Source organism: Nanorana parkeri, unplaced genomic scaffold (assembly GCF_000935625.1).
Source record: "Nanorana parkeri isolate BGI_ZX_2015 unplaced genomic scaffold, ASM93562v1 scaffold331, whole genome shotgun sequence".
NCBI lineage: Eukaryota > Metazoa > Chordata > Amphibia > Anura > Dicroglossidae > Nanorana > Nanorana parkeri.
Genome location: NW_017306599.1, coordinates 898,159 through 914,797, shown reverse-complemented (window position 1 = coordinate 914,797; position 16,639 = coordinate 898,159). Strand labels below are relative to the sequence as shown.

Here is a 16,639-nt window from a genome sequence, read left to right as displayed (position 1 = left end):
GGGGAAGTTCAATGAAAGCTTCACTTTAAACAGAAATAGCATTTGGAGGTCTCAGTTTTCTAGCACCAATACCTTAGGAAGATAGCAGTGGTAGTAATTGCTGCTGTTACCATGACCCCAGAGAACCAAGCTCAGTGCCTACCTACAGAATTCTTTGTTTATAGTTTATAGCTGGAAAATGCTTTGTGAGCCATTAGTGGGTAGCTGTTGCTAATGGAACTTGGACTTGGCTTTTTTTATGTCTGTCCAGAAGGCTAATTATTTAGGGTTTCCCTACATTGTGGTACTTTGCCCCTATGAGGGAAGGACTTCTCTAGTACAGCTAAGGGTGCCAGGTGACAGAAGGCAGCAATCCATTAAATGTTCAAAATAGCTCTTTATTTACAACTTTGAATGCATTTCGGACTTTAGTCGATGAAAGGCAATAGGATTGATTTACTAATGCCAAATAGGCTGTTCACTTTGCAAGATAATTTTTCCTTCACTTAGTGACTGAGTTGAATCTCTGCTGACTTCCATCATCCAAATATGTGCGAGCAAAAATACAGTTTTTTCAATTTTCCTTTAGTAGAAAAGTCAGTCGCACTCCAATGAGAATTTCAGTCAATGTTCTTTATTGACAAAATAATTGTCACATCCTATAGCAATGTTTCGGAACTGTATAGGTCCCTTCTTCAGGCAAACAACGTTTCCTTCCACTTTGTTTGCCTGAAGAAGGGCAGGTTCTGAAATGTTGCTATACGATGTGACAATTCTTTTGTCAATAAAGAACATTGACTGAAATTCTCATTGGAGTGCGAGTGACTTTTCTACTACGTGATACTGATCTGCAGAGGCATCTGCCGTCATCCCAGCACCCACCCATTATCTTGGGTTATATCTGGTCAGGAGTGCGATGGCATCTACTTGAATTATTTTCAATTTTCCTTGCACATGATGGGACTTTGCAAAGTGAATTTTCACCACATTCACTCATCTAAGGGAAAATACACGTGCAAAGTAAAGAGCCTATTTGCTTTTAGTAAATCAACTTAATTGTCTTTAATCATAAGTTCCGACTTAGGACATAAGGAAGTCTGACATGCATTCGGAGTTGTAAATATGTGAACAGCCTATTTGTAAAAAAAATTAAAAATAAAATTGTAAATCAACCCGAAAAAGTCTGAAATGTGTCATGTCATATCATCACCTGTATGCTGAAGTTTATAAAGTGCTATTTTGGGCATTTAAAACACTGCTTCCTTCTATTGCTATCACTTGGTTGTGGAGTGCAAATAGGAGCACAGGCTTGCACAAGCCTGGGGAGCCAGTATGGAGAAGGTTTAGGCTGGGTTCACACCATTTTCCAGACCAGATCTGGAACACCGTGCATTGCGTTTTGCAGCATTTTTACGCGATTTTGCCGCGTTTGGAAATGCATTTTTTTCCGCTTAAATTGGTCTTACAGGTGCGTTCCATGTGTTTTTTATGTGTTTCTATGCGTTCCAGTGCATTCCAGACCAGACAAAATGAGACATGTAGTATTTTTCTGGTCTGGAACGGGCTGCGCTGGTGGCAACAGAGGCCTGGAATTGCATAGGGATACATTGGGATGTATTTTGGGTCCGGAAACAGTCTGGTCTGGATGTGGTGTGAATGGGCCCTTAAGCAGGGCAACTATTGTTATACAGGTAAGTAAAATATTGTCCAGTTGGTAACACTAAGTGCAGGAGAAGCTGCATTCTTTGATTGACCTTGATATTTGCACTAGGTGGTAGACAGAGTAGGGCTTATTCATGTTGTGTAAGTTAAAGGCCCAGTGTAACACTGCAGACAGTGCATTTGAAAAGCTACAGGGACATCCCCCTTCAAGGTGAGGATTGCAATTTATTGAAGAGGCATGAGAGCAGTATATGTCACTTTTCTAGGAACTTGTAAAGGTAACGAGTTGTCTATGTCTGATCCTCCTCTGCCTTACACAGTCATTGTTGTTCCTGATAGGAGGGCAAGCCACAGTACCATTGTCTGCAATTCATTACTGGGACAAACATGCACCATTTACATCCATACTGGTTAGCAAAAGATTTGAGGCAACGTTGCCTGTCTGAACTACCTAGTCATTACAGGTATAGTCCTGCCCCCTCCATGGCCCCGTGTATCAATATCTACACCCCTTCCACACACAATTGGTCCAGCCGTATACTTTAAATGCCTCTCCAGTGCTGTGAAGCTGTTACTTATCAGCAGGTTTGTAACAGTTTTCGCTGGCAGGGCTGGCGCTGCTGGCAATCAGTAGGCTGGCACTGTAGTACAATGTGTTCTGGAAGATGTGCTGTTTAAAACAGTATTCTGTCACTGTCAAAAAAGTCTCCTCTTCTCTCACAGCTGAACAGTGTGTGAGAGAAGAGGAGAAATCACTAGAAACAGCAACATTGTTTACAGTTAGTGATCTGCTGTGATTGGTCACAGCGATCACACTGAACAGAGCAAAATACTTTGCCCTGCAACAATGTTGTTTAAACTACACTGTCCAATGGACAGTGTGTTTAATGTTGTTTGCTCGTGATCGCGCCAGGGGGCGCGCAAGAGCAAAAAGAAAAAAAGCCGTCTCGTAACGGCAAACCACAGATAGCCGACATCCGTCCCGCCGTTCTATTACAATGGGCGGACGGCAACAGGTTAAACTATAACTTGAGTATGTAACCTTAAGGTTCAGAAGACTGGCGCACCGCTGCTTCTGAGTGAAAATACAAATATGCTGCAGAGTTGCAGTATGTTTGCCTCATTCTTTGAAACAGCAGCATACAATACTGTAATGTAATATTTTAGATTCTACCCGCAGAACCGTATTACGCTAACATAATATAAACAACCACTAAACCTAAGCGACAAGATTTTTCACATAAATAGACTATAAGACACATTCACATATATATAGTATATAAGAAGTCATACCCAAATGTGGACAGAACGTGAAACATTTTACGCTGTATTAACATTTGCACTGTAGCTGAATGAAGATTACTGTTTATGTTATCAACCATTTCAAACTGGGAAATGGATAATGTCAGCCATGGTTGGGCTGATTTTCCATGAAACCTCCAATGCTTTGCTGTTCTTTAAATGATTGTAATGGAGACAGCAATATTCCTGCTCAACCATTGTTTATAAATCTTTGCTGAATCAGTTTCATGTAATTGTCCCAATCAGAAACATTTTACGATTACTCACTAGACCTAAAATATGCATTATTTTATGTAATATGAGCAGAAATGTGTATGGTGTACCAAGGTTTATACTAGTATGGATTACCCACTGTATGTTATTGTCTTTGGAATAGGTTTTTGTAAAATACCTGATCATCTGTTTTCCTTGAGAGACAGGTTCAGTATGTCACCCACAGACATGAGATCTTTGACTGATTTGGCAGAAAATGGCTGGATTTGGTTGTCACCCCATGTCTGTGGGTAGCCTTAAAGAGCAATCAGTCTGGAATCTCCAGTATCTTGATGCAAGGAGGTTTTCTCCAAATGTTTAAGCCTCTTCTAGTTTATGGGCTTCACAATCCAATAGAAAAAATTAGGGATGCACCGATACCAAGTATCATACTCAGTACAAGTACAAGTACAGATACTTTTCGAGCTCCAAGACTAGACTAGAGAAGAGTTCAAAAGTTAAGAGGCAACTGTCATTTGTAAGGAGCACACGGGACTCCTGAGATTCGTACATCTCTGTTTTATTGTATGATTTGTTTTCACCCTGCAGCGCCCTCAGGCGGCCACCTGACTTGCCTTGCGGTAGCGCCGGGCCTGTGTCCAGGACAAGATCACAAGGGACAGAGCAGTCTGCAGCAGCTGTCCATCCGCTTGGAGAAGGGAGGAAAAATGAGGGAGGAGTGAGAAGCAGGGAGCAGGGTAGTGATTGCCTTGCTGTGTTTCTGGAGACACACACAGCTTACTAGCACACAGAAGGGTGACTCCATAGAACCCTGCAAGGGGAAGGAGCCACTCTAAAACAGTATATCAGGACCAGTGCTCAGGGGACCAGCTAATTCTGCAGAAAACTAACACTTTTAAACATCAAGGAGTAGCATCTATTGTAAGTGACTTAATTAATATTTACTATAGCATAAAAACCTTTGGACATTAATGTCGCTTTAAAGCTTGAGCAAGTTTCTACCTGAGAAACTGGAATATATATGCTATTTTATGTAATAACGAAACACATTGATTTGTTTGCTGATGAAATAGGTACATATGTTGGCTGTCTGATTAAAAAAGATTGGTTGTTTGATTTTGTCGATTGATTCCTTCAGTATATTGATGAAGTCAGACTATTGAATGGATCAGTCAGTTTTATTTGATATATAGGTTTGCTCAATAGATTGGCTGATTGATTCTGCAAACACATTTGGATGATCAATGCATGTAGAAGACCTCTCATTTATAATGTTGCTCCTAAAAGCTTGATTTTATCCATCTTTTCTAGCCAGTCCTTTTCTAATGATGATTATGGGTGAGGATTTGTCCTTTTCTATAAATACAAAGATGCCTTTCTTAAACAAGACAAAGAGCAAAGTCTAAAATTCAGACACTCTAAGGGATTAAACCGTCATATCCTTTTATTAAGCTGATTGGATGTCATTGGTTGTTCTCCATTATTGTTATTTGCACCCTGTTCTTCATTGTTTGAAGATAAATATGCAGAATAGCATGTCCATGCAAGGCACAGGGCATTTATTTTTATTAAAACATTATATTGGAAAAGATCATTTAGATTGTAAAATTCCATAATGTGTGTATGGTATGGTAATGACCATTTGGGCTGAGGCATGAAATACATACTAGTTATATCATACTGGCCTCCTGTGTATTTCTACTTCATTGCTTTCAAAGTCTTAGTCAGCTTTCTTAACCAGGGTGGCATGGCACCCTAGGGTGCCTTCTGGCTTCCTCAGGGGTGCCTCGAAATTTTTGCACAGTGTCATGCTTTTCCATGGTGCAGCCCGGCTTTTTATATGAAGGGGAGCTCTGGTGTGAAAGGGAGACTCTAAAATTAAGGGGGCTCTAATGTAAAGGGGATTCTGATGTGAAAGGGGGGCTTGTGATGTGACAGGGGGACTCTGATGTGACAGGAGGGGGTTCTGATCTGAAGGGGGGCTCCTAGTGTGAGATGGGGGACTCTGATATGAAAGGAGGGGGTTCTGATGTGAAGGTGGGCTTCTGATTTTAAGGTGGGATCTTAATGTGAAGGGGGGTCATCCTAATGTGACAGGAGGGGCTCTGGTGTGCAGGAATCACCTTTTTTGATATGAAGGAGGGAACCTCATTTTTTTTTTGTGCTTTTGCTTGGAGTCCCCCCTTAAAAACCACACCAGGCCCTTATCTGGGATACTTTGGAGGGGCCACATGTCATTTTTTTTAACATTTACATTTACAACAGGATGCTTCAAGAATTTGCATACTTTGGGTGCAGTAACTGTAAAAAAGACTGAGAAATTATGATCTAAGTTACCAAAACTTAACTTTGCACAAGGAATGCACATACAGTTATCTGAAGTATAGCCAGAACAAATAAAAGCATGAAAGATGTCAAGGTGTTACAGTTTCTGTGTTCTGTTTTGTTTAGGGCAGATGAAGTGAGCATGATCATGACCAACCTTGAAAAAGCCCATCGGGTAAGTAGCCTTTCTGTGTTTTGTATAGATCCTGCTGCTTGATATACAGCTTTAGTCAAACATTCCACTGGTAAACCTTGAGACTAATGGGCCTCTGTAGTTGGTGTGACTCAGGAAGGACATTTTCAGCCACACTGATGGATTGCATTTACCTGGTTAGGAAAAAAAATATTTTTAACATATTTGTTTTTAGTACTAAATACAATTTATAATATAAATTTAAATACTTTTATATTCCTTTTAAATGCAACACAATTGATTTTGCTTTCTATATTTCTAAATAATGAAAACAATACAATAACATTGCAGAATATTGAGCGCATTTTATTTCAAATGCATGTTTTTGTATAAAAGATCGTATGGCAAGTCTGTAAATAGTTCCTGCATACCTCAAACAGATACTGTTCTGTTCTCTATAGAGATATTGCGATACAATACTGCAATGTCAGTTCTTTATTTGATATAACTGCAGGCATGCCAAGTTTCTTGTACATCCTCAAGCCATTGAAACACACAGAGTCCAAACCACATCCTTGTTTAAGAACATAAACTCAAATAACATTTTCAAACATGAAAGGGTGACTGTAATTGTATAAGGTTAGGGAATAGCAAATACCAATTCTTAAGGAAGAATATTTCTTTATAACTGCTTTTTTTAAAATTACATTAATAGGGTTCTGAAACAATAATAAACATCATGATATTACATTTACTGGATTTTCAATAAGAAAGCACTTAAGACTTCATATATTATACAACCTGTTACTCCAAAAGCCAAACCAGCTCTGACCAGATTTTTTGTTGTTGTGAATAGCGCATGGAAGGGTTAAAACCTCTGCCAAGTTTTTATCGCTGTCTGTGACACCATTGGGGAGATAGGTTTCAGTGAACCCAGGACAAGAATTCAGGGACATGGGGGCCGCCTGGAGAGAAAGGCGTAGACATCATTAAAAACTTGACCAAGGTTCATATCTTTCCCATCTATATGAAAAATTAGTTTTTTGGTGCTGCTGTTTTTATTCTTTTTAGAGAAATTTCCTATCAATTCTTGTCCCTCGGACTCCCAGTGAATGAAATGGGAAGTGTCAGGAAATCTCCCCAATGGGGATATATAGAAAGATAAAAACCAGATAGAGTGCTATTTTAGTTCTTCCTTTCTCCTCCCTACATATGTTTTTATGTAGCAGCCAAAGATAATACTATAGAGCAGGTGTAGGCAACCTTGGCACTTCAACTGTGGTGGAACTACAAATCCCATGAGGCATTGTAAGACTTTGACATCCACAGGCAAGACTCCCAGAGGCAGTGGCATGATGTTATGAGTAGTTTCATTAAGGTTGCCTACCCCTGCTATAGAATATAATTTGAGTGACTGAATCTGCTGGGGCTGCTAATATCACATAGAAGATGGTGGCACCCAGCAGCAAAGGGTTAGAATTAGGGATGCACCGAAATTTAATTTTTAGGCCGAAACCGAAAATAAAAAATTTGTCAGGTCAAAACTGAAATCAAGACCAAATGGTTGTTTTTTTTTAAAAATTACATTATTTTCTAATGATTTTATTTTTATATATTTGTCTTTCATTTTTTTTTTACTTTACTGTTGGGGGCTCGGGGAAATATCAGGGGTCTAAACAGACCCCTGATATTTCTCTTTTAAAATAGGACACTGAGTCCTAAATCTCTATTTCTGCAGCCCCTGTTATGAATGAACAGGAAGCCTCTATACTGAGTGTTCCTGTACATTCATTAACTGTGGAGATAGTATGAGTTACTATGTCCACAATCATGAATGAACAGGAAGTGATGTATAGCACTTCCTGTTCATTCATAACTGGGGACACAGTAGAAAATACTATGTCCTCAATTATTCACAAACACACTGTGCTCTCCCTTCTGACTCACCTGTCACAGGACGCCGAGACGAGCGGTGCGGGAACAGAGCTTGGCCTCCTGTGACAGCTGACAGCAACTGGGCTTCCCTCCTCCTCGCTGGGCGCCGGTCTGTGTCCCCCTCGGATCCCTGCTGCCTTTGCTGACACAGGCAGCGGAGAGCAGCGGGCATCAGCAGAGGGGACACAGACTGGCGCCCAGCGGGGAGGAGAGAAGCCAGGGATGCACTGAATTTTCAGCTGCATTTTCGGGCGTTATGGTACCATCGGCATTTTGCCCAAAGTACAATTTTGCCCAAAATGTTTAGGCGGTTGAAATTTCAGCACATCCCTTCAGACTTATTTGCTTATACCCCACTGGTATAATTTCTCTTATTGCTCCAATGAAAATACAGAAAAAAATATTTTTTCACCAGGGATCCAAACCATAGAAACCTGATATATGTTTTAACTAAAGAAGCACTGAAATTTAATTTTTAGACTAAAACCGAAAATTAAAAAATTGTCAGGCCAGAACCGAAAATGATGTTTTTCTCCCAACCTTTTTTAAAAAAATTACAGTATGTTTAAAAAAATGTTTTACTTTACTTTTTGGAGTTCTGGGGAAATATCAGGGGTCGAAATGTTATGAACAGGAAGGCTCCATTCATAAACTGTGGAGATAGTAATAGTATGTCCACAATCATGAATCAACAGGAAGTGATGTAGAGCACTTCCTGTTCATTCATAACTGGGGATACAGCATACTATGTCCTTAGTTATTTACAAACACTCAGCGATCAGCTGTTTGCTGAGTGCTTGCAAGTCGCTCTCCATGCTGACTTGCCTGTCACAGGAGCCGAGCTGGTCGGTGCAGGAGGAGAGCTCGGCCTCCAGTGGCAGCTGTCTCTGTCCCGCTTGGCATCCTGAACTGTCTCCTCCCCGCTCAGCCGCCTTAAACCTTCTCTCCTCCCCACTGTGCACCGGTCTCTGTCCCCTCGGATCCCTGCTGCCTCTGCTGACACAGTCGGAGGAAAGCGGCAGCCATCGGAGGGGACATAGACCGGCACTTAGCGGGGAGGAGTGAAGCTAGCGATGCACTGAATTATCAGCTGCATTTTTGGCCCTTATGGTACTTTTGCCATTTTGCTCAAAGTACCATTTTTGGACGAAATGTTTCGGCGGTCAAAAATTTCGGTGCATCCCTAGTTCTAACCCCTCTTCATAATAGGTCAAACCTTAAAATATGACTATGCTCAAAACCTTTTTTAGGTCGTGAGGGTTTAGAACCACTGTCAGGCTTTTAGTGTTGTCTATGTCTACATTAGAGAGATCTACACTGTTATTTTTCCTTATTTTTCCTGATCACCAGGAAAGAAAGTGAGGGCAAAACCAAAATTTGGGGTTGCCCACAGAGTAGGAATAGAAGAGAAATGTCTTCTCACTTTCTGTTGAGTCTACAGGACAAGAAGTTAACAAAAAATCTCCCTAATGAGACAGAGATGGAAAAAAAAACTGACAGTGATTTTAACCCTCCCCTACTCCAAAATGAGAAATTTTGACTCTAGATATACTTTAAAAGATCAAAAGGGAGCAAATAGAACTTCAATTGTATGGTTACATACATGTTAAAACACAATTTGATTGCAGTTGCAATTTAAATTAAAAGCATACCAATTATAAAAAGCATACTCCTGAATGTAGAAAGCATAATACAAATATAAAGGAAATACCTATATTTTGGTGGTTAAGAGAATGGATGAATATTACTTTCTTTATTTACTGCTGTCCAGTACTCTCTATTCATATGCCGTAGATGTGAGCATTTACAAAGCTTTTCCAGCACAAGTTCTCAGGGTTACTTAGACTAGATCCATCACATTAAACAGTAGCAGAGTTGTGCTGACTGGCAATGTGGGGTTTCAAGTGCTGTACTACTGAGACAGAAAATTATTAATGCATTTTTACACATTATTTTTCATGGACTGCTTTTTTAGGACAGTATATCTAATTTCTGCATTTCTGCCCCTCCCCATTACAGTTTATTGCCATACTGAATATCTGTCAAAAATATATGTAGAAAATACATGCATTCTATGAAGAGGCCCTGATCATCCACTCTCACTTGTTTACTTTATTGTAATTTAAATGTTTACTTGCGTTATAAATATGATTCTTTAATAATTATTAACTTAAAACCTCCAGGGAACAAAACAATGTGATGAGAATCAATTTTGATTAGACAGGGAAGTTTTATTATTCTAAAATATAGTCTGTTCTAAAAACCATAAAGATTTTCAGTGACAACATTTTGCAGGCAGAAATCTGAAAACGGGGAAATTTGGAAGTAATAAAAAACATGCCATAACATTTTAAATGCTTTCTTACTGCAGTCTATAGCTTCATCATTATTCTTCCTCTTTAAAAAAAAACATACCTTGGGAGAGACAACACTGCAGGCAGCCATGTAAAGAAGCCCTTACCTCTTTAAACTAAGGGTAAGCAGGCATTTCCCACTTTTGAAGATAATAATGTCAATCCACTTGTCAAACCACATTACTCAGCTCACAATTACTATTTTTCAAATCTAGTAATGTATAGCTTGTACTGATGATGCCTTTTTTTCTTCTGCAGAGAGCAGAAGCTGCTCAGAGAGAAGTTGAAAGTCTCAGGGAGCAATTATCATCTGTAAATAATTCCATTAGACTGACCTGCTGTTCTCCACCAGGATCCACCACACTGAATTCTGCTGTAAGTCTGTGTTGCCATTTCCTATGAAAAAAACTAAAGTGATACAAAAATAAAAGACAGTGTCTTATTTTCTGGGAAACACGGTGTATATATATATTTATATAATAAAAATATAAAGCCACAGAAGGATAATATTTATAAAAAATAGTTGACCCACAGCACAAAATTTTGACATAAAAAAAACATCTTTACAGGGCATGTATGGCTAAAGAAACACATGGTTAATTGAAAAAACGTGCTGGTCAATGTGTCACTGGAAATGATAATAGTGGCTAATGCCTTGTCTAATGGTTAAAAAAATAAAAATATTTAGGGCTATAGGGAGCTTCATTGTAGTCCTTATTTTTTAGAATATAGAGAACAACATAATGGAGGGGAATATAGGGTACAAGGAGGGGGAATTGCTGTAATAGGGGCAAAGGAGGAGGCTCGAGGGAAGAATAATTTCTTATGTGTTGGGTTGTGGTGGTGTAGGAAAAAGGGGGAATCTCATGGGATCTGGTATTTTATGAATTTCTGTGAAATGTACCGAAGTTTCTTCCAAAAGTTTCATAGTCTAGGACAGGAACAGAAGATATACAAAATGTTATCAGGGTTCAGGTTGCAGCACCATCATCTATCTAGAACTGTTGGAAACATAGAGGGTGATTCATCAAAGCATTTGCAACACTTTTTTGGCTTTATGGCCATATTAGAAAGTCTTGCATAAATTCATGAAAGACGTTCAACAGTTTTCTTGCTATTTCTGAAGCGTTGGACAAATTCTACTATTTCCTATGTCTGACATTTTTACATTCTATCACTATGGCTGCGTCATATTCATTAAAGGATACCACCATATTGGTGATCAGAAAAGTGGAGGCAAAGACCTCTTCCATGTTGAGGTAAATTGTGTTGCACATGTAAATATGGTGTTGCACAATTCTGCCTGGTAAAAAATTATGTCTAAGGCAATTCTACAGCAGATTCCTATACACCTTATAATCCCTTACTGATAATTACATGAATCTATCGCAAGTTGCGCCATTTGGTGTTCAGACAGGAGACCGTGCTCCCTCTCTCTCCTCCCGGTCGCTGCAGCTTGCTTCAGAGCGGCCAGGAGGAGATAGAGGGAGCGCTGACAGGTGTGATCAGAGCCTCAGCTCCAGCATGAAGAGGGCGCCGGCAGAGCCGAATTTGCCACCAGGGAGATGAAGAGCGGCAGGGATCCTTTTGATGAGGTGAGGGACATTAGGTTCCCGGGCGTCTAGCTCAGAAAATACTTTTTTTAAAGTAAAACATGCCCTTTAAACTGGAAAATGTTAGCTACAGCATGCTAGTTTGTGGAAGTGCTGTTAGAAAATGCAGCTAAAACTCCACAATTTTCTGTTATTTCAATGTCTGCCTCAGCAAGTGTTTCTGTTCTCAGAAAATGTCATTACTCTTCATTTCCAGAGTAATGAAAGTAGGCTAGTTCCAGCATTTAGTGCCTTTTTATTTCTTCAGGGAAGTTAACTGGATTATTAATGTATCTAATGCTATTGGAAGTTTTTGTTAATTGTCTATATTATTTAAAACCATGGTAACAAGCTTTTTAATGTTTTCTCTTTTTTTCCATAGGATAAAACAAGCTTCTCTCTGTGTTCTGGGTCTCATCTAGATGCAGCTTTAGCGGTTAAGGACAGGGAAATTTTAAGACTCCTAAAAGACATTCAACACCTGCAGACCTCAATACAAGAACTGGAAGAGTCTTCATCCAATCAGATAGCAGAGCTCGAGCAACAGCTTGTTATCAAGACAGAGGCCATAGTGGTATAGTCTTACAATAACATTGTATATACAGAGGCTCAAAAGACTATAGCATCACAGATGATATTGGCCCTCATGCACAAAGATGTTGGCTCTTGCAAGGCAAACTTTCAGCTCAGGGCAGCTCTAACACTGCAGGACATTCAAGACACCGTGTACATCTGAGCTGCTCTTGAGAGCCAAAGGACTGTTATAGCACAGCAATAATTATTTCTATTACAGTGTCTTTAGAAATTATTTCTGAATGAATTACATTTGTAGATGAAATACCTCCCTGATATATTATCTTGCCTGTAAAATAAAAAAACACCTACAGGTGAAACTCGAATAATTAGAATATCGTGCAAAAGTAATTGCAGTAAGTGCTGCAAAAGGGGCCCAAACCAAGTACTGAGTACATATGCATGCTTGTACTTTTCAGAGGTCCGATATTGTTCTATGTACAATCCTTGTTTTATTGATTGCATGTAATAATCTACTTTTTTGAGGTTGTGGATTTGGGGTTCTTGGGGTTTTCATGAGCTGTAAGCCATAATCATCACAATTATGACAAATCACGGCTTGAACTATCTTGCTTTGCATGTAATGAGTCTATCGCATATATTAGTTTCACCTTTTAAGTTGCATTAGTGAAATAAATGAACTTTGCACCATATTCTAATTATTCGAGTTTCACCTGTATATTTCCCTTCCTACACTTAAAAATACCCCAAGGTAACCTATTATGCTAGAAAATCTTTTGTATTAATGATAGTATACACTGTTTGTAGTGCCTAGAATTCATAATATTTGTATATTTTAAAGCCGAACTCTAGGCAGATATAAAAGACAGAAATTGTTGCAGACCTGTAAGTATTCATACATCATTAAATAATTTTTTTAATCCAAGCAGTATAAGGACCTGAATCTGACCTGGAATTAGCGTCTTGCAGGCCTTGTACAGCAGGGTAGGTGTGTGAGGAGTAGCAGCAGAAGGAATCAACCATTTTATGTATTCAGAAGCATGCTGAGAAAGAAAGAGTGACAAACAGATGAGCCACTTCTACTTTTACTGTCCAGTCACAAGCTGGGGCAGGTCCACAACAACCTAGACTCAGAGTTATTGGATTGAATGGTGCTGCCTATTAGACTGAGGACATCTAGCGGGAAAGAAAGAGTACTGCATGGGAAATCTCTGGAATGAATCTACCAGGGTTAGTCACAAAAGGGTGAAGAGTTCGGAGAAGGCAGGAGAAGTGAACAATCTAGGACAACATTGCTGAACCGGAAAGTGAACTGAATTGGAGAATTTATCCAAATCAGCTATTTTGGCCTAGATTGTTCACTTCTCCTGCCTTCTCCAAACTCTTCACCCTTTTGTGAATAACCCTGTAAATATCACAGCGAAAGCTGGTTTTGTTATTTTAACCTTTAATTGGCTATTTATTGTTATTTTGGCTGCAGTTCTGCTTTAAAGTGACACTAAACTCAGAAGTGAAATCTTAAAAATGCATTCAAGTACCTTAACTATTAACAAAAATGTACCCTACTTGTGCATCACTCAGCTGTAGATTCTCAAATCATCTCTAAATTGGTGCTGACACTGTCCTTCCTTCTGGAGGATGGCTACTTTTGTTCTCCATGGTTCCTCTGTGTGTTGTAACGTAGTCACCGCTCCAAGCCCACTCCTGTGATGGACTGCAATCTCATGTTTATCTTACTAATTTGTATTGAGATTGTAGTTAGATTAGTAATAGTTAAGGTACTTGAATGCATTTTTAAGATATAACTCCAGATTTTAATGTCACTTTAAAACAAATCCACCATTTGCATTTTTATGTATTAAGTAGCACTGTGTTTAGGCAACCCATTCATTTTGAATGTGATAATGACACATCTTTACCTTTAACGCACCGGTAGCATTTTTGGCAATGCAGCACACCACAATGCACGTTATATACATTATGATGATCTGTACTGCACATGTATTGGCAGCATAAAATGTGTCAAGACAAAGCATAGGTCTAAAGGGGGCTTCAAAGTACAGATAAAAGGAACCCAGTAAGCAAGAAACCATATAAATACATACGGTATTATATTGCAACAGACCCCAGCATCGTTTTTTTGTGATGCTGCAGAATTTGTTGTGGGACGGGGGTATAATAGAATAATATCAAACATGAAGCATTAGTTCCAGTACAAATATTTCACTTTTTTATAGTATTGCTCATGCATGCAAACATAGAACATTAATTTTGGAAGTCTACTCCATCTTTTAAATTAAAGTAGAAAGCCGTTTTATTTTATATGCTCTACAACAAAATGTAGAGTTGTGATGCTGAATACATACTATCTTGTTGTTTGTCTCCCTTGGGGATTGTATACATATCCACTATGGCAGCATCCGTGTTATTTTTGCACTGAACTTCTTTCATTGCTGAGTGAGGAGCTCAACTGGCATTGGTCTGCAGCTTCAGGTAAAATGCCAGCAGTGTAGATGAACAATTATGGTGAACAGTAAAAGAAAGACAGCAGAGCATGTCATATTGTCTTAATCGCTGTTCCATTTAGGGTTCACTATGAGCTTTGCATGTCCAGTAGTAAAAATGAGCAGTGCTTGTGCTTTACAGCATAGAAATAATAATGGTGCTGGTTAAACAAGCAAAATATTAGTGGACAGATTTGTAACAGGTAGTGGCCAAATCCTGTAGATGTATGAACTGCATGTGGTGTATGTGTCAGTAACCTGAGCACTTGCTGTCTCATGACCTTCCTATATTATTCTTCTTACAGAAACTGGAAGAGAAGTTACAAAGTCAGTCAGATTACGAAGAAATTAAAACCGAACTGAGGTAAGGTCCCCCCTCCCTCTGGTAAGTGGGTTCTGTATCAGTCTGATTAATAATGTGCCATGGGGAACACTTCACGCTTCCAGTTTTATAATGCAATAAATAAGACAGCATTGTCACCGGGGGTTGTTTATACCTATTACAATGCTGTATATATTTACTCTTGTGTCGTGCAGAAAATACATATCCATCTGTTATTTTAAAACACCACATATAAATCTGTGTGTGTTTGCCTAACAACCAGAGAAAATATGCGCTGTTTGTAGTCTTCATATAGATGCTGGGGTGTGTGGGATTGTAACACATAACAAAAGTAGGATCATAAAAAAAATAACAGTGAATATTTAATGATTCCAAAATGTATCTTCAGTAAACATTTCATTTCCACTTTCTCATTCTTGATTTATTCATCATTTCTTAGAGGATTAGAAATAGTTGTCAAGTTTTTGGCTTTAAAAGTGCACCTGTGTCCACACTACGGACATTAAAACCAAATGAACTTTCAGCTCAATACACTCCAGGTACATCAAAATAAAATGGGTGCAAAGCCTTCATTTTCTTTTCTATAGAAAGCAGATGCAGACTGAGTAGAAAAGCCTGTCCCCGGCTGGCATGCTCTCTGTATGGAAGCAGTGGTCTCCTTGCAAAGTTTCAGCAGACCCCCTGCTATCTATTGTATCTATAGAGTCAGAGCTGTCTGATCAGAAAAGCTGATGTTGTTTGCTTATTGGAGAGCTCTAGCTTTGACTGAGCCGGAGGGCATGTCAGACAGATCACTACTTCCACAGAGAGAGAGCAAGGATCTTTCTTTGCAATTAACTGTAGGACTTTGTACAACTTTTGTTTTAATGCTCCTGGAATGTATTCAGCTGATTTAAACTGAAAGTTCATTTTGGCTTTAAAGTGCTCAACAAGCAGTAAAACAGCTTTAAAACAAGTCCTAATGGACCTCTGAAGCTGCATGTACTGTGCAGTAATTTATCCTCAAAAATCAAAACCGAAATTGTGAAGTCAGGTTTCATTCACTTTCTCACAGCTCACAAGAACCTGCTGTTTGTTTAAGTCTGGTGGTCTGCTGAGTATCAGCTGTGAGAGCAAATTAGGGAGAGAAGTTGTGATTTAACACCTTTTCGCTGCCTGTGTTGTTTTTAAAAAAAATTTGCACACAGGTTAAAATGCACATTTTAGGCCCAATCATTACTTAAAGGAGAACTATGGGGTCAGTGTTTTTCCCCATAGTTCTCCTTAGAGTAACGGGAGGACACAAACTAGCGTCCTCCCGTTACCCTAAGCTCATTATACCGCGAGCTACTGCTCGCGGTATACTGAGACGCCGCAGCTGGAGCAGATCCCGACGTAGATGACAGGATCCGCCCAGCTGTGTGAGTGACAGCTGGCTCTGCCTATCTAGAGGCAGAGCCAGCTGTACCCGCCCCCTCCCCCGTCCGTTCCGCCAGTCAGCGCTGGCAGATCGGAGAGGGGAATCCAGCCCTCCCCCTGTCATGGCAGAGAGCAGTGACAGGATCGAGAGGTGAGCGAACCTGGTATGTGTTCGCTCCCCTCCCGATCTACTGAGCCAACCTGTGACAGTCTCATTGTCACAGGTCGGCTAGAACTATGAGATGAGTGGAAATCACTCATCTCATAGTTCTCCTTTTAAAATCACCGGAATTATATATTTTCTGAAAGCTGAGACTCTGTAGAGTGTGTATCACATCTTGTGTCCCTCTGCCCCTCTACTGCCC

General features: G+C 39.5%; 1 protein-coding gene across 2 annotated transcripts in view; it reads left to right on the top strand.

Moving 5' to 3' along the window:
- CUX2 (cut like homeobox 2) overlaps positions 1-16,639 on the top strand; it is a 337,894-nt gene that overhangs the window by 295,304 nt on the left and 25,951 nt on the right. Inside the window, exons 3-7 of one of the 2 annotated variants that reach the window (XM_018558333.1) lie at positions 4,468-4,494; positions 5,608-5,656; positions 10,162-10,278; positions 11,878-12,069; positions 14,839-14,897. In XM_018558333.1, coding sequence (XP_018413835.1) covers positions 5,624-5,656; positions 10,162-10,278; positions 11,878-12,069; positions 14,839-14,897 — 401 coding nt within the window. In that variant the 5' untranslated portion in view covers positions 4,468-4,494; positions 5,608-5,623. The remainder of the gene's footprint in view (positions 1-4,467; positions 4,495-5,607; positions 5,657-10,161; positions 10,279-11,877; positions 12,070-14,838; positions 14,898-16,639) is intronic. The other variant, XM_018558332.1, reaches the window with a different exon arrangement.